Here is a 19235-nt window from a genome sequence, read left to right on the forward strand (position 1 = left end):
TTTTCTGAAAAACAGAAAGCATTTACCTCATAGTTAGAGTTTTCAAGAAATAATTACTGAACAAGTTTTTAAATTCACGAAAATCACTAATCCTAAGGGTACATTAAAAAAAAAAAAAAAAAAAAAAAACAACAACAAAAAACACTAGTGTTGTTCTAACAGTTTTTCTCTCATCCCTGTGAAACCAAAGTTGGTACCAGAACCCAATATCTCAATGTCTGGTCAGAATAATTTTATAAAATTACTTAAGTGCATCATTGGATTAATTGTAGTATTTTACTATAATTTAAATGTTTATTATATTACCTATTTCTCATTTAAGAATTATTATGTGGTACATACTATAAAGCAGAGATCCTAATCAGGAAACCACTCCAACATTCTGGTTTATCTATAACCTGGACAAGTGCATGGTATCTTAACTCTTTCTAGAATAACATTCTGTGTCCTGGCTCACTCACTTTGTACCCTCAAATGAGAGGCATCTGGCACATGGTAGGTACTCAAAAGTTGTTAAGTGTGGGAATGTAAAATGATACAACCACTTAGAAAATGGTTTGGCAGTTTCTTATAAAATGAAACACAATCTTCCCATGACACCCAGCAATTGTGCTTCTTGGTATTTACCCAAATGAGGTGAAAGCACATCTACACAAAAACCCACACACAAATGTCTCTAGCAGCTTTATTCATAATTGTCAAAACTCAGAAGCAACCAAGACGTCCTTTAGTAGGTCAATAAATAATTGTGGTACATCCACACACTCCAGTATTACTCACTGCTGGGAAGAAAGAAACCATCAAGTCACAGAAACATAAGGAAGAACCCTAAATGTATATTGTAAGTGAAAGAAGCCAGTCTGAAAAGGGAATGTACTACATGATTCCAAAGACAGGACAGGACACTCTGGAAAAGGCAGAGCCACGGATAGAGTAAAAAGATCAGTGGTTACCAGGGGCTGCGTGCAGGGAGGGATGAACAGGTGGAGCACAGGGGGTTTTAGGACAGTGAAATGATTCTGTATCATACTGTAATGGCAGACAGATGCCAGTATACATTTGTCGAAACCTATAGAATTTACTAGATAAAAGGTAAACTCTAATGTAAAGTATAGACCTTAGCTAATGACAATGTATTGTATTGTATACAAATTCTCTCCAAGGTACCATATAAATATATGTCAGTGTTTTAAAAAATGGAAGTGAGGGGAAAGACCCAAGAACTCTGTACTTTCCATTCAATTGTATTTATAAACCCAAAACTGCTTGGAAAAAAAAAGTTTATTAACTAAAAAGTAAAAGTTAAAAACTTGCTTAGATGTGTTAAGTGAAGATATACTGAAATAAAAGAAGTCGGTTGGGTCTCAATAGTACCTTCCTTCGAGGAATCGTCACTGAGCTAAGTACCAAAGGTGGAGTGTTCACTGTACCCTAATGAACAATGAATGACCCAGTCCATTCAGGGGATGCTCCCTCACTTACAGAGGCTTTTTTTGGGTTGGAATTCCCCTACCTACAAAGAAAGCAGAAGTTCATTTCCTAAACTAAGGAAGGTAAAACCTGCTAAAAGCTAAAATAGTGTCTAGAGCCAAGGGAGCTGAGGGAAAGGAGAGGGGAATTTATAACCAATCTCCTTTTTAGGCTCAATAAGAAAGCTATGAATGAATAGCGGTGGGTCACCTTTGGCTCAGGAGGTTAACCAGCAGGCTCCTTTACTGGGAATCCCTAATTAACTTCTGTGGGGAAATTTCCCAGCTAACTGGTGTTGATTGTAAATACAAACCCTCCTTCCAACATGCACAGATGTTAATGTGCTATTTTAAAAGTTCAGGGTACTTATTACTGAGTTGTCAAAGGCCCATTAATTATCCACTATACTGTATTTAGCTTTTCTCTGGTAAATCTTTTTTAATTGCCCAGTCTGCATTTACAGAGCATCTTTATTTAACATGCTCCCAACTCAGTTTATGTTTATGCCTTTTCCAATAGCTCATTAAATGGAGTTCTTACCAGTACTATCAGAATCTTCAGTGAGAACTGTCCAAGCCCACTTAAGGGCTTTCATTGCATTCCCTCATTACACAGTATTTTCAAGTTCCAAATATGTTTCAAGTATACCCTCATTCATATCTTTTCCCTGCCTCTGAAGAGTACAGGATATCTCCTTCTCCAGTATTTCCAATATTTATGCTATTTTATAAAAGGTAACCATTTGGTAACCATTTGAAAATGCATCCCTGACTGTGTTCCTGAGCTTCCACTCCCCAGTAAAATTAAGGCCAAATTCCTCAGGAAAGCAAGGAGGTCCTGGTTAGTTTGGCCAGAAACTGGAAACTCATCTGTTGATAGTCTTTCCCTCACACCTCCCATTTCTATGCTTTACAGAACACACCATGAAATATCTTTGTCCCTTCTTTTCGTTCTTCTTGGAACTCTCTTAGGTCTTACTCAAAAAATGTTATTTGGGCATTCTTATTCAATTTTTATGAAGGCTTTTACTCCCAACCATCTGAGCTTTATTAAATTATTTCTGCTCTTCCCAGCAGCTCCTAACCTACATAATTACATGATCAGATGTAAACATAGAAAAACCCTAACCATGATAGAGATATATATGTTTCTTAGAACATATTACCTCAGACAAAAAATCCAGTAAGTCAGAATCCAATTAATGTCAGGAACATCAAAAAATATTTGGAAATTGTCAGTCTCTCTGGAAAAACTACATTTTGCAAAGATACCATTGAACTAAAAGGAAAGACAGCACTGCGTGTTTTTCACTGAATGCCACACATACACCAAAAGCTCCCCCCTGCCAAAAAAACTATTAAAAGGACCAAGCCCTTCCAAAGCAAATCATATCTACTTGCAGGGGATGGGGAACATCTTTTAAATTGGCAGAGGGGAATTATTTTTTGTTTTTTATAAATAAACATCTGGAATTGCCTTTATAAAAACTAGTTCTGTCTGATTCTGAAGATTCTGAATTGCATGAATTAGGGAATGAATTTTCTAGCACTTGCATATGCTAGACTTTTATAGAGTTTGTCCTCTGAGATAGGTCTTAGGAGTTGAATTTGAAGTCATGTCACATAAACGTAAATCTCGCTGGTCTCAGAGAAAGAGATGTGACTGACAGAGGGGCTCTGCCTTGCATGCTTGTAGCTGAATTCATAATTCATGAACATATGTGGAAGAGAATGCTGGTATATGCAAAGCATGACTGCGTGCAAAATGAGGATATAAATACAGGTTAATTACACACTATTCACATGAGGCTGGAGCCTACTCAGTATTCATTAGTGTCATGCATTTCCCAATGGAAAGAACATGTATTTTACTAGTAGGTTATCAAATGAAAGTGACTCATTATGGATAAAATTGATCCATAGTCTCTGTTTTTGAACTTTCGTGTGAAATATCAATCAATTTGGAATAGTTTATCAGAAACCTAGCCCTGGTCAATAAAGCAAGAATATTAGTCCCCATATGAGTATTCAATAAGATGTATAAAAAAGAGTTGATAAGCTACACGTAGGTACCAGGTTTCACAGAGTAGAAAGGGAAATTATCAGAAATATTCAGAAATTATCTAATGTAACTCCCACCCACCATTTTATAGTTGAGAAATTAAGAATCAAGTGGGGCTTCTCTCCTTGGAGATGTCTCTTTCTTGGTAGCCAGAGCAAAATCTCAAAACTGGTCCTAACTAATTTCCATGGATGACATGGTAAAACTGAGCCCGTTGCAAGTTTCAGCAGTTGCCAGTATGAGAGGGCAGGAAATACTCCTCCCACTGGTTCTCTTGGATTAATCAAATAGTAAGCTAGTGTGGGAAAAGCACAAGACGTGGTAACTGAAGTCATGATTGTGAGTGCAGATGCTTGCTAATTAGCAGCTGTGTACACTTGGGCCAGTCTCCTACCTCCTCTGAAACCCAGGGAGTTCACCCTCAAATAAGAACAATAGTAATAACTACCTTGATAGACTGAAGAGAAGATTGAATGGTTTAATATGAGCCAATGTATTTGGCAGGCTGCAACAGCACTTAACAAAGATTTAGTCCTTATTGTCATGATCAAATACTATTTATTAAACCACCAAATAGGCACAGCATGTCACTAGGCCTTAAGCAAAGCAGAAAGCAGGGAAGACAATGGGCTTTATTCACATTAGGGGTTTTATCTCCCAAAGAGTCAGTTTTTACCAGCAGGTAATCTTATTTGTAAAATCCATTAAGTCAACCTGCTTCTGCAGTGAAATAACCCACTGCTCTTTCTCTGGTAACTTCTGGTAAATTTTTTTCTTAGTATTTTGAGACATTTCACTTAGGATTTTGTTCTTACTTCTTGAGAACTAAGTTCTGCATATTACCTAAAGCAGTTCTGCCCAAGAGAAATAAAGTTCAAGCTGTGTATGTAATTTTAATTTTCTGGTGGTCACATTTATAAAGTATAAAAAGTAACAGGTGAAATTAATTTTAACAATATATTTTATTTAACCCAATATATCCAAAATGTTATCAGCTCAAACATATAATCAGAACAGATAATATTAGTGAGATGTTTATCACCCCCCCTTTTCTTTTCCACACTAAGTCCTCAAAATCCCCAGGGTATTTGACACTTATGACGCACATCCATGGGGAGTAGCCACATTTCAAATGTTCAACAGATATGTGCAGCTCATAGCTACCATTTTGAAAAGCCAGCCATGAGGGTCTAGAGCCCTGCAGGGTGACCACATCTACTGGTAGTGCAGACCTAGAAAAATTAACTTAGTAACTCTCCATGGAAACACTTAAGAACACTGATGGAAACAATCACATTCTAGCACATAGATGGGGGAAGGAGCCCTAGCAACATAAGTGACAGCATAGCAACACCAGCTGTTGTACAAAAGGGAAATTAGAATACTATTACTTTGAAAAGGAGCATTTCTGGGAAGGCCATCCTTTTTCTACTTTGTTGAACATGACCTCAGGAAACTGGTAACACCTTTACATGAATATACATTTGATAAGGTAACATTCTCATTACCTTCTTATTCTACAACCCAGACACTGACATATTTTGTCACAATGTTGACTATTCTACTTCTCACTTAGGATGGCAAATAATAAAGCATGAAATCTTCCCAAGATGTAGCCTGCCCTATGGGTCTTAGGGTCATTGGGAGGAGCTGAACTGTATGGAATGGGTTGGTCATCAGAAATCTTTCCATATCATTTTATAAAAACACCCTGGGAATTCCTGGCCAGGGCCTAGGCTTTCAGTCTTGGAAGCCTAGTTCCAGTTCCTTCTAGTCTTCCCTTGAGTCCTCCTTCCCCTTGCAGCTACAGAGGCTGCTTGATCTATCAGACTAAAAGCTGGGGTGAAAGATGCACAGAACCTGACTTCCCTCTCAACCATTTCAACAGCTAGTGAGAATGATGTCTTTTGCTCACCCTGAGGGATGCTGCTTTTTCAGAAGCTTATGAATAGGAAGGAACACCACCAGCAGCCCAGCTGCATGTCTCTGAGTAAAGTCAGCAATCATGACGTCTTGGCCAGAATCACCGCCCTGCATCCCTCTCCCTTTTCTCTCTCCTCTGTCTGCGTACTCTGAATCCAGTACTTTCCTTAGTGTCTGTCTCCCTCTCTCATCACACCCTGTCCACTCCATTCCAAGTACTGAATGTCATAGGCCTGAGTACCTATAAAACACCGAGGGGCACCTGGGTGGCTCAGCCAGTTAAGCATCCAACTCTTGGTTTCTGCTCAGGTCATGATCTCAGGGGTTGTAAGATCCAGGCCCCTGCTGGGCTCTGTGCTCAGTAGGGAGTCTACTGGAAGATTCTCTCCCTCTGCCCCTGGCCCTATGTGTGCATGCTCTCTCTCTCTCTCTCTCAAATAAATACATAAATCTTAATAAATAAATAAATAAAACCATAAGAGGTGGGTGACTAATGTCCTGAACTAATTTCCTAGAGATCAGTTGTGAACAGCATAACTGTAAAGTAATGGATTTTTAATAAAGATTTTATTAAAACTTTTCACTTTCTTTGTCAATGGAAGATTTCATATCTTTGCTTATAGCATTGCCTATAAGGAGATCCCACTGTTACCATTTCTAAGCACCAGCCCTTGCTTTCATAGTGGGAGTGCTGACTGGAGTGAGAAAGCTAGTGAAAACATCTATACCAACCTTAGTTTCCATTAATATTCAGCTGAGTAACTTTCCCTGACCATTTCAGTTAAGAGGGATTGCTCTCCCTCTGCTTCTCAAACATCAGCGTGCATACTAATCCCCAGAGGATCTTGTTCAACCATAGGTAATGATTCACTAGGTCACGGTGAGCCTGAGATTCTGCATTTCTGAGACACTTCTGAGAGGTGAGGACGCTGCAGGCTTCAGATCCTACACTTTGAGTTGTAAGCCAATGGCTCCACTCTTAACATCACAGACAGATTTGGAGGTATGAACGTGACATGCCTCCTTTCCTCGACAATAAACCTTTTGAGAGCATGTTCTTTTTCATATATGCTCCTTACAATAACTTGAAGCAGATGTTTGTGGGATCCATGATTAAAAGGTCGCTTATTTTTGTCATTCTATTCTCAGCAACTGATTACAGTGACCCAGTCATGATTTAGTCAGTGGACTGTTAAATTTGCACATATCAACAGCCATTGAGTAAGAACCTACCTGTGATCCCTGCACTTTGCTCTCCACTCCTTGGAATCAGAAGCAGACCTCCAGGCTGAGGCCTTACTCTTAATAGCTGATCAGGCAGAAATTGTATAATGAGAATATAAAAAAGCAAATTTCCCTTCAGTTTTATATCATGAAGCATAGTGTTACACTTTGCTTTCATAATGCCCTTGATTTCAGATTCTCACTTACCTTTACTATTAGCAAGTTTGTTCCTGGCCCTCCCTTGGATTCCCAGGTTTCTATTATGCTATATTTGTGATGGCCACTGACTTTTGATCTGTGTACTAACACAGGACTCTCAAGTCAAACACCTCCAAACTACAGACCCCACTGGTCCTCTCAATATCAAATTGAGCTAAACCTAAGAATTTTCACAACTGAAGTTTTTCCCCTTTGTTCCTAGAACCAATTAATCTAATGAAATCTTGGCCTGGCTAGTGAAGGCTCGCTTTCAGCTTTGCTGTGATGAGTTTTATAGTGGGTGTCAGTACAATTTTCCCATTCATACTAATAAGAATTGAAATTTTACCCTCTGATTTTGGAAAAAAAAATTCTACAGTTTTTTTCATTTCTCTCATGCCCCTTCTCTCATGGCCAGATTTTTCTCCCTCGAGCTAATGAGTGCAAGCCTTATTTACAATACCTTCATCTTCTATGAGCAGATCAAAGAATGGAACTCAGTGATAGTTTCCAGGGTATTTGTTCACCCTCCCTTGAGAGAAACTTCAGGTTTCCTTCCTCATTAATTTGAGTCCAACTTTTATTTATTTATTTAGTTAGTTAGTTAGTTAGTTAGTTATTGGGGGAAGGGAGCAGAGGGAGAGAGAGAATCTAGAGCAGTCTCCATGCACCCAGTGCAGAACCAGACATGGGGTACAATTGCATGACCCTGAGATCATGAACTGAGCTGAAACCAACGGTGGGATGCTCAACCAAGTGAGCCACCCAGGTGCCCCATGATTTCAACCTTATCTTAAAGTAGGTAGACATTATGTCCTTAAGTGACCTTAACTACTGACTACTTTTCAAAAGTATGAACACCGATAATATTTATGCCCTTCTTAGAAAACTGTCACATTACCTGCTCCTGTGTAGATCTCAATGTTTCAAACCCAACCATCACCAAATCAACAAAATTCATATAGGACATCTGGGACTACTACTCTTAATAGCACATCCCCTGGAAATATGAAACCCTACGGGACATACTTCCTAATTTATATTAAAATAACAGATCCAAGTACTGCAAATCTCTTTGGAGAGTCTTCAGGAATTGACCTACATTTAAAAAAAGTAATTGTTAACAATTTTACTTTTGTAAAGCAGGAAATTAATTAATGAGCTGCAAATCTACCAAAACAAAGAAATCTTTACAAATCCTTTCCCCTGCTTTGCTAAAGGATCATTTCTTCTTCATTGTTACTGTTACACTGATACAGTGACTGGGCCATAAACCAAAGATGAATGTAATGGACAATTTTGCTTTGATTCCTGATACAAGGGCTACCTTTGTTTTGATTATTGACTCTCTGCTACCGAAAAGAGAACTGAAAAGTAAAGAATCCCCATATCTTTATTCATGACTATTATCTAAGCTTCAGAAAGAAGTCTAACAGCTTTAAACATGGATGAAATCTCTCAGATTGTTCAGAAAGGTGACTTTGTCCTTCTTAAATATAGTGTACTTGATGGGAAGACAAGTCAAAATCAACCCAAGTCTTCTAAGACTCGTAGTCACTGTAGATCTTACTTTTTCTATATATGCATGATTTTCTGTTTGACTAATCCTCACCCACCCCACACACTGCCCACTGCTCTGTTTATATAAAAGGATTTCCCTGACAGGAAAACAGGGCATGTGCATAAATTAAACAAAAGAAGTAGAACTGATTCAAACAGCCTACTTATGAATCATGAAGATGAAAAAATAGTTTGACACACTTCAGATCACTTTAAAATAGATGCTTAAATTTTTTTTAAAAATTAAATATCTGAAATTCGTCATGGGGTTGAAAATTGTTCAGCTTCATGACAGATGTCTAACATCCTAGAGATCCAGACAATTCCTATCCAGCAAAGGTTAATGTGCTGTTCTCTTGTTCTAGCAGAGAGTAACAGATCCCTATTCCTTAATGAGTACAGGCCTGGAGATAGTCTCTGTATAGAGCTTAAATTCAATTTCTAGCATACTAAATCAGTGACAATGTAACCCAGGACAGGCTTTTAATTTTAAAGCAAACCTAGCTCTGACAACACCCTTCTCATTGGCATTATGGATAACTCTTTTTAAGGTCATGCAGCACTGTTCTTATTTGCTAATCATAGCACCCCAGTGGTGCATACCTCACTACCTGAAATAGAAATGGTAATTTTGGCTTCCTAGGTCTACATGGTAGATATCTTAGCATAAGTGATATGGAAACATTTTCCACATCAGCTTCAAATACTTAGATATGGGTTTTTGTGAATATAGTGTTATTTGATTATAACTAAAATTCAGAAATGACACAAAATAAGTTACATTACGCAAATAAGCTTAAGATTCTCTCTTCTTGTATGAAATCATATCAGTTCCTAGAGGTTAGACACTAATGTTATCAACTCTGGAAAGTCCCTCATAGACACCCTTTGACTTAGGTAACCAGAGAAATGCTATAATGATGGTCTTGGAAGAACATGTACAGACTCTGTGGTTGATGCACGTACTCTGGGGACTGGTCAAATAGAAAGAACTGTAAGAAAAGCGAAATCAGCATTTGGGACCTGGAAAGAACCTTGAATGTTACTTTTGACCACCCATAGAAAATGAAGACTCAGAAGAAGGAAACCAAAAGTATATGTAAACTTTGCCAGAACCCAGGATCTGTGCCATGTCACCTTGCTTCCACAGGTAAGAGAGCTCTTGGGTGATGTGCCTGGGCTCTGAGCTACCAAACAGCCAAGTCATCTCTTCTAACTTCTCACATACTCCACGTCCCCAAAGGACAGCTGCCTTTGTAAAGAAGAACCATCACTGATGGTCTAATTTTGACCCATCATTTTAGAATTGGAAGAGATCTACTATTATCATTCAGATTATTGCATCTAGAAAATTTCTGGACTGACTTATTTCCATTTTAACCCTTCTTTAGTTTCTTTTGCAATTAGTAATCTATATTAGCTCTGTATGTATACAAGGCAGGTAATTACTGTTTCATGGTGTTAAGAATTATGGTATTGATGGGAGTGTTAGTAGTAACAGCAGATGCTACAAACTTTCCGTGCATAGACAAATAGAAGTACCAGAAATACAAAAATCATCCCATACATAAATATATATTTAAATTATAAATAGAGATCCAAAAGAGAGAGAGAGAGAGTGAGCGCTGGGGCCATGGGTATATCTTTTCTAGGTAACAACACCCTTTATGATTCACTGCACCCTTGGAAACTCAAGAAGCAAACAAACAAGCAACACGTTCAGCCCTTTCTCAAAAGAAGAGAGAATAATGCCTGGGCTTCATTCCCGGGTCAGCAAATATTCACTGAGTATCTCTTCTTATTTCATGTAGCTTTCACAACTACTAGAGGAACTTTACAAGGACTTGCCTGTGGTCTTGCCTCCTGACTGGCCATGCCATCAACTACCAGCGACACCAGCATATAGCTAGAAGGAAGTCACTCGGTGGTGGTCAGAATTAGGCAATGTCATTCAAGAGAATTTCTTTTTCCCTGATATCCACCAACACATTAAAACTACTGTATAAAATTACATCTGATAAGCACTTTCTCATGACTAGTAGCACACTGCATCATATATATATATATATATGATAATGCATAAGAATATAAATCCAATTAAATCCAGGCCTAATCCCTAAATCTTGCTTCCATAGACCTAGTTAGTGCACCATTCAAATTCTAAAGCAAGACACTGGATTAGCCAGTGAGTCCATATAAAGGGGATTCATTTTGTTTATCTGTTACTCAGTGATTGGTGCTATTTAATATCACAGGTAGGCAATTTCATCTGAAATGTAAAGTACAGAACATGTTTAATAGCAAGTTGTGTACTTGGAATATTCAAACATTAAGACGTTTTTTGTAAGTGAGTGAGCAAACACCTTCAAAGCTACTGACCCAGGGATTTATGGATACTGTTCAAAAATAACAGCATCCATTTGTATAGATATTACTTTTAACTGCTCCATGAAGGAAGTCTGCAGTTCCATCAGAATATAAGAAGCATTACATTTTTTTTTCACCCTTGTGAAGTAAACAGGATATAGTTCAAGTGAATGGAAAAAATATAACTTTTGCACTAGTTATTACAAAGATACTGAAATAGGTATATCGACCACACAGATTTATGCATAAATTATTCCAACTCATATAGAATCCCCAGTAAGTGCACAGAAGATTGCCTACTTTTGTGTGGATTTATATCTGTTAGGTAACTCAGAGATTTAAATACCAAGCTCAGCACTCAAGGAGGTTACATAGATTTGTGATGCTCCAGCAAAACACCAGGTCCATAAACCTATGAATAGATTTCAAAGTAACATAACGGCAGCATTTCAAGCAAACTCCTACTTCTTTCATCCATGAAAAGCAAAGGTTAGTCCACTATGTTTGGAGCAGCACATAATGATGGAAACTGTCATAAAATCTCAAGGCCAGAAGATGATCTTCTAGTTCAACCTTCTGCGTGATACTTAATTTTTTTTTTTTTCCTGCAACTCTGCCTATAGTTTTGGAAACTATTCCAACAGTGGGGAACTCACTGCTTCTAAAGAATTATTGTTGATCTTTGGGTGCCTTTGACTAGTTAAAAAACGTGTCCTTACATTGATTTAAAATCTCTCCTGTAACTCCCCTGCATCTTGTCCCAGAGGCCCTACACAAAAGTCCAAGGCTTCCTTCTCCTTACAGACCTTCAGTACTTACAAGACAGCATTGAACTTCTCAGCCTTCCTTTCTACCTCATGATCCTCAATCTCAACCACCTCTCATGTTGTTTTTTTTTTCTCCCACATCAATACTGAACTCTAGCTTAGAATCGGTACAGAACCCTATGGCCTGAAGAGAAAAACACTTACCAGTCTCAGTCTCAATTTCCACATTTGCAAAATGGAAGATCTACCTCAAATATCCTCAAAGAGGATCAAATAAGAAAGACATGGAAGTCCTCTGAAAATTGAGAAATGTTAACAAAAGAGAAAGACAAGTTTCTAAGAACCAAGAAACCTACATTTCAATAAGCTGAAGACCATGATATTTAAGGAAAATCTCTTCAAAAAGTAGCAGAAAATGAATTGTTTTACTTTAGTGTAAATCAATGAAATATTTCAACCAATCTGTTTTTCAGAAAAATCACTCCCCACTCCCTTGTTGGACCTTTGTTGGGCCTCTTTATATACCCCAATTCTATCTAAACTTTAAAAAAAACAAATTTTAATAAATGATGACATGTCTTCTGAAATTCAACTTTGTCCCATCGTTTTATCCAAATATTCACTGAGTATCTCTTCTTATAGAGATGGCTCTTAGACTCTTCCAAGGATTCCTCTATGCTTTCAGGATAAAATCTAGGGGTGCCTGGGTGGCTCAGTGGGTTAAGCCTCTCCCTTCAGCTCAATCTTAGGGTCCTGGGATCAAGCCCTGCATTGGGCTCCCTGCTCAGTGAGAGCCTTCTTCTCCCTCTTTCTCTACCACTCCCCCTCCTTGTGCTCTCTAGCACTCTCGCTCTCCCTTGCTCTCACTCCATCTCAAATAAATAAATATAATATTTAAAAAAAAGAATAAAATCTAGATTCCTTTCATTGTAGACCCAACGAATTCTCCCTCCTCACCTCTAGCTACTATGTCTCCCTCCCTCTCTATTCAAATCACACACTTAACCCGCCTTGTTCTTCTTGCCCCTCTCTACCCTGTTCCTTTACACAAAGTCATATCCAAGGCTCTGAGGTCAATGTTCCACTTTAATTCAGACAGAAGATTTTCTCACCATTCAAACCTTCACTCAAACATCCCCTGCTCCAGGGTCTCACCTGAATCACTAAGATGGTCTGGGTTTTTTATTTCTATCATAGCGTTTATTTCGTGGTATTGAAATTGTCTGTTTACTTTTTTGTCTTCCTCACCAGACAGTAGAATCCCTGAAAGGTGATGTGTATTTTATCCAGCTTGGGGTAGCTGGCAACTAACCCAGTGCTTTGCATAGAGTAGGGACTCACTATATGTTGAATGAATAAATTAATTAATATGTAGTAGAGGGAACACAAATATACAAGAAAGTGACCACTGATCCTACCTGACCTATATCAGAATTCAGAACTAACTCCAAATCAATAGAGTACTTTTTCAGTACCCAAAGGTATAACCTAGATGCTATTTCTCTACCCTCTTTATCACCTGCAAAGCACTTTCCACATGTGCACATACATTCCGCCATTTAATCACTAATGGCACTGCAAGGCCATGTTACTGCGCTGGGATTTAATGTAACAAGCTCAGCATGTCCACACAGTGTAACTGGCCTTAAGATCAGAGAAGCTGCGGCCTGGTTGCTATCCTGCCAGTTGACTAGGTGTTACTGGATAGATCTCCTATCCTGTTGAAAAGGCAGTTCCTCTCCCACTTTGGCATGCTTGGTGAATGTAAAGTGTCATTGTCATACATTGCTGTCATTATTATCCAAGTTGGCAGTTCAAGGTAAGCTAACTGATCCCAAAAGAACACAAACTTTAGGGTAAGGTGGGCCTGGCTCCTAACTGTATCACATAAGGGAGAGTGATAAGTGACAGTTACTGAATCTCTCTAAGCCAGTTTTCTTATATAGAAAGAGATACTAACGTTTTTCTCTTGGGTTACTGTAAAACTTAGATGATATAAAGAGTATAAAAATATTTATGAATTTTATAAGTGCTATATAAAATTGCTATTATTATTATTATTATTGTTTGGTCAGGTTTATGAATGACTTAGAACAATGTTTCTCGAAGTTCCCTAAGTGCCCCATCATCACAAGAGTAAAAAAGTATACCTTAAAAAGTTATTGATAACTGCATACCAGCTTATTAAAGATTCTGAGAAGTCCTGCTGTAGAGAGATCTGTTTAACTCCATTTAACCTGCCATTTTCCAATTTACTGGAATAAGGGACATATATTAGACCTTAGGGACTATCAAGCATGAGAAAAGCAGAAATGTTCTTTCACCAAGTGTTCTCCACAGGACCCTCATGATAGTAAAATAAAATAAAATAAAATAAAAATAGTAAAAAATAAAAAAAAAAATCCCCCATTCTACCATCCACTGACTCATTAACTTTTTTGCAATATGCCTCTTTGCCTTTAGAAGACAAACAAATATATACACACTACACATACACAGGAAAAATTAAGGTAGAATTTTAAGAGTGAGTCATAAATTCTGAAGGAAAAGGGCATCTAGATACAATTGATCATGAGTGTGAAGACTAAAAACTGTTCTGATGGGGCATTTGAGATTCCCACTGGTTGAACTGCCCTCTTAGTAACTTCCCACTGGCTGAACTGCGCTCTTAGTAACTTCTGAAATCATATGAAATGAACAAGAAAAAAAAAAGTACTTTTTCATTTGAAGGCACATTTCCTTAAAAGTCATAATTGCTCATTTCACATCGTAGCAAAAGTTGACTTCATTATTTCAAATGGCTCTTTCTCAGAATCAACTCCTGTGACTTTAAAAGCTGCCATTAATTTCCCATTGGTAAACCTTAATTAAAATGAATATGTAGCATTGCTTTCAGCAGTTGCATTTGTAATAAATGTATAAATACATTCAAATCTTGCTCAAAATGTTTCAAATAGCTATTTATGAACAAGCAAACACTTTGATGTTATTTCAAAGGATTGTATCTATGGAGGCTTTTAGAATCATGCTCTTACCTAAAATAACTAGAATTTCATGGAAATACAAGGAAAAGTTACCAACCTAGCAAAATCTATTTTATTGATCTTAGAAAGTAGCATGTTAAAACATGAATAATGACCTCAGAGCTTTGAACCATTCAGAACCTTGGTGTTTCTGCAACATTTGTGTATAATGTGTGGAAAAGAAAAGCTAGAAGAAGCAGAAAGGTGCTCTAATTTAAGGCACCTCATGGTCTAAGATAATGGTCTGATACAATAATCTGAGATGAACTGCATTTCACCAGCTTATCATCTCAAAGATGCATCTGCTACCAAGTTTCATTCCAATATTCCACACTCAGAAAAGCTGAAACAATTCAGAATGCAACTGAATTCCATGAACTTTCTGATCCCTTTCTCATGTCCTACATTAGGCTAAAGTTTGTTTGTTCATTTGTTTAAACATATTTCATAAAGAGAAAGTGAGGCTGAGTCTTAGATCATATTTCCACCAAGTTACCCCACTAGCCTCCAAATATCAGTTAGATTAGATAATTCAGACTTACATATGAAGCATATTATTCTGAAAATATAGATAAGTATCTGAAAATATTTTCAACAATACTTCCTCCTAGACAACCAAACATTAGCAGGAAAAATTTCAAAACCTCTAAGGAAAACATTGTAGAAGTACTTAACAAAGAGGAGTCATGTGTGAACACAGTTTCTCCAAGGGTTGGGTTGGTTAATGCATTTGTTGGACAGCCTGTGCTTTTCCTTCTGCATGAAACCTTACCCTTCCATCTCTCCTCCCCCTTGATCAGTTTCTCAATATGGCCAGTTGACCCAGTGGCTATGGTCTCATTGACATGTATTTAGGCCCTTCCTTTCCTGAATTATTTTTCACTTCCTGCATTTTTATGTCCTGAGATAACTAAATGTCATTTTTCCACTGGGAAATACAATGTTAATTAAAATTATTTTTCAGTTTACAGAATTTGATATGATATTTTTCACAAAGTAGTAATCTGTTGGAAGCAATGGATAGTTCTTCAGTTAATATATTGAGAAGTGTTTGCATTATTGGCATAAATGTAAACATTTTAAATGTGATTGAAAATAAGTGATTTCCAAATCCTGCATAAAGTTTGCAAAACTTAATAAATTGAATGTTAATCTTCATTTTCCACATTATCAGATTAAAACTACTAATCATATACACCTAGCCACTAAACAATTCAGTAATTAACACAAACATTTGAGTTATTCATCAAACTTGAATAAGAGAATCAAGCTGTAAATCTTCATAATATTCATTCATGGAACATAACAGCTATCACATTTAACTGACATTTCAAAGTCCTTTTAGTCCAAAACATGGAGGTTTCCAACATCAATTTGTCTAACTGCATATCATACACCCCTTTCCCAGAAAGTATATGTTTGAAAAAAAAGTTTCACATCACCATCTAAGACAATGTTCTCCCTGCTTTATAAAGCAATGGTCTCAGGAAAGTTTGCAAAATAACCACATTTGCTCTTCTCAATGAAAACACTACTGTTCACCACAAATAAAAAGAAGTATTTAGTCTCATTCCACAAATTCTTTGATTCCTTTCCATATGGAATACCTCAGTAGAGTTAATAATTTCTAATGTCTTTATCACAAAGGTTACTATGAATGAAATTGAAATGGACACCAGCCTAGCAGCATCTAGCCCCACACTGGTGCACTTACGAGGAAATTTTCTCATTTTACTTAGACTACACACTTATCAAGTCATTAGAAACCCCGAAAGCTCTGGAATGTTAACATTTAAATGCTTCAATACAAGGAACTTTTGTAGGTATAAAATATTGCTTCAAAAAGCCATTAAAAACATATAAAAGTTGGTGAAACATATTTCTGAGCAAACTGTTTCATTATATTCTTAAATCTAGGCAGTGACTGCTCAAATGACAGCTCTCTCTGCCCAGAGAGTTTAGCCTTGTATTCTAGTTTCTAAGTGGAAGTGATATCTGTGTGAAAAGACTTGGTAGATTAGATGACAAGTAGCAGAGCAACCAATAATGGTGCCAAGTACAATTAAAGTTTGTAAAACGCACTACTCCTTTTCCAAGGGCTCTCAGTTGTTTGAGAAATCAGAATATGGGGATATGGCAAATAATCACAAAGTGCATCATAAAGGTAAGTCTGGGTCCCATAAGTGTACTTACTCATATTTGGAGATAGATATAAATATAGATTATAGACAGATACAGGTATAGGTGTTCTCCAAGAAAAAGACAAGGCTTCTACCAACTAAGCTTTTTATGTGGAGTGCAGTACTTCTCCAACAGTGAGAATTAAAAGGTGGGTACCTCACAGCAGTAAGAATTCCCATATAACTAGAATTAGCAACATGGAACAAAAGAAGCCATCCAAATTGCAATATACACCTAGAATTCGACATAATAAAAAAGGATTTTTAGAATATGTGACAAGAATCCTCTCCTACTCACTGAAATAATATCACTAAAAATGGGAAGGGGGTAGCATATAAACATAGAAAAGCTAGTAAAGCAGAGTTGGAACACAGAAGGGATAGGTTGATCAAAACCACTTTGCTGCCTGTCCCTTGTTTCTCACTTCCCTCCCACCCTAGGATGTGATCACAAATCTTCAAAATGCGAAACCCAGTTTAAGAAAAAGGAAAAAAAAAAAAAAAAAAAAACTCAAAGAGTGTGCCTAGGGTTACTATCAGAGCAACCCTAAACAATTTCCGTGCAAAAGCAAAGCAGTGAGGATGTAGTAGCAGCAGCACATCTCCCTCTTCCCCACCCCTGATACGGTACCTCCAGATTTGACCGAGCTGCAAGATGTGGATGAGTGACTGCAGGAGCCAGATGCAGAAGGAGCAGGACGCAGACCTGTGTTTGCCGCTGGCCCGGGTGGCCCCGCTACTGTTGCTGCCGCTGTTGGTGGCGGCAATGTTGCTCTTACTGGCGTTGGATGCTTGCCTTTGCGGCGTGGAAGGACGAGCCTCGCCTTCCGCGGCTGCAGACCCACTGCTGGCCACCGTCTTGCAATCGGCTCCAGGCTGCGTGGAGGCAGCTGCGGTCGTGGCGCTGTCCTCGGTGCTGAAATCGTGCACAAACCAGCGGAAGCTGAACACTTGCACGGAGAGCGAGCCGAGCACCACGAAGAAGAGCGTGAGCCCGAACCACCAGCGCTGGCCGCGCAAGTAGTAGTCCACGGCAAGCCAGATGTCCGTGCCCACGTCCGCGAAGTACACGGCCACCGCGGCCAGGATCCAGAGGCAGTCCCACAGCGAGTAGCGCCGCTGCTCCCTGCCCAGGCGCAGGCACAGCGCCGCCGAGCCCGCCCCGCTGCTGCCCGGGCCGCCAACGCCGCCGCCCGGGCCGCCCAAGCCCCCGGAGCCGCCGCCCGAGCCGCCGCTCCCAGCGCAGCAGCAGCAGCAGCGCGAGCAGCCGCCGCCGTCCGGGCAGCAGCCGCCCCCGGCCGCCTCCTCGTCCTCGGCTCCCGACCCCGACGGCAAGCCCGGAGCCAATCCCTGCACCGAGCCCGAGTGGTCCGAGTTCTGCAGCGGGGTGAACGCCACGTCGCTGCTCTTCTTCATTTTCAGCCTCCCGTCTGACTTAGCGGCCATGATGACTCCAAACCGGAGGAGAGCCCTCCTTTATCTGACACCTTTCCCCGCTGTCTCCTCCTCCCGCCACCTCCTCGCCTCGCCCCGGCTTCCCTCCCTGGCGGCGCGGCTCCCCCTCCTCCTGCTCCTGCGCCGGCTCGCCCGCCGCCGCCCGCCGGGCTGGGCGCTGGGCCGGGCTAGCGGCGCGCCTGGGGCCGGCAGGAGCGCCGCCTGGCTGCCTGCGCGGAGCCAAGCTGCTCTCGGCGCCCCGCGCGCGCCCCTGCCAGCCGCCCGCGCTCCTCGCTGTCCCAGCCCCGCGGCTGCCACCCGAGCCGCCGCCGCCGCCAGCAGCAGGAGCAGCAGCGGCCGCCGCGGCGCTCCTCGGACCTGCACATTCCTCTCCTCCCCTCGCGCGCGCCCCCTCCTCCCGCTTCCTCTCCTCCACCAGCTGACTCCGAGGGAGAGGATGACCTCATCCCTTCTCTTCCAGCTGCCGCCGCTCCCACCCCGGCTGGGGAGGGGCGAGGGAGGAGGAGGGCCCCGGAGGAGGGGCCGGGACCCAGACGCGCTGCTGTGGTGGGGGTGGGCGGCCAGCCGGTCCCGGGGGCCAGGAGCGGCGGCGAAGAGGTCGAAGGGGGACGGTCGAGGGCCCCAGCTCACGGGATTTCGGGGAACGCTGAGTGGATATTAATGACACAGGGGGAGGGGCAGGAGGGCGTAGAGAGGAGGGTGTCCCAGCGTCCAGCCCTCGCGGAGGTCGAAGAAGAGTGGGCACGAGCGGGTGTGGCGACAGCGAAGGCTCAGGGGGCGCAGGCCTCTTTGTATCCCGTTCTGATCTGCGGGTACCTGGAGAAGGGCTGGGTGTACAGCTAGGGCTGACGACGGTTGGGAGATGGGGTTTAACTCGGACGCCACGGCCCTGAATGCTGGCAGCGGCAGTGGGTGTGCCCGGCCTTGGAAGAGCCGGGGAGGGTGAGGGCGTGCAGGGCCCGCAAAGGCATCGAGTCGAGAGCAGAACCGCGAGCTGTGAGTGCTAC

General features: G+C 40.5%; 1 protein-coding gene and 1 long non-coding RNA gene across 3 annotated transcripts in view; one reads left to right on the plus strand and one right to left on the minus strand.

Moving 5' to 3' along the window:
• XKR4 (XK related 4) overlaps positions 1-18365 on the minus strand; it is a 423643-nt gene extending 405278 nt beyond the window's left edge. For both annotated transcript variants that reach the window (XM_045075784.1, XM_045075783.1), the window contains exon 1: positions 17405-18365. In XM_045075784.1, coding sequence (XP_044931719.1) covers positions 17405-18219 — 815 coding nt within the window. In that variant the 5' untranslated portion in view covers positions 18220-18365. The remainder of the gene's footprint in view (positions 1-17404) is intronic.
• On the plus strand, positions 4879-12118 carry LOC106007438. Its single transcript, XR_001182184.2, has 3 exons — positions 4879-5023; positions 9499-9586; positions 10248-12118. It is a non-coding gene; the product is annotated as an uncharacterized LOC106007438 (long non-coding RNA).
• Positions 18366-19235: the final 870 nt, after the last annotated feature.

The sequence above is a fragment of the Mustela putorius genome, unplaced genomic scaffold (genome assembly GCF_011764305.1).
Source record: "Mustela putorius furo isolate JIRA1106 unplaced genomic scaffold, ASM1176430v1.1 tig00000151_pilon_pilon_pilon, whole genome shotgun sequence".
In the NCBI taxonomy this organism is placed as follows: domain Eukaryota; kingdom Metazoa; phylum Chordata; class Mammalia; order Carnivora; family Mustelidae; genus Mustela; species Mustela putorius.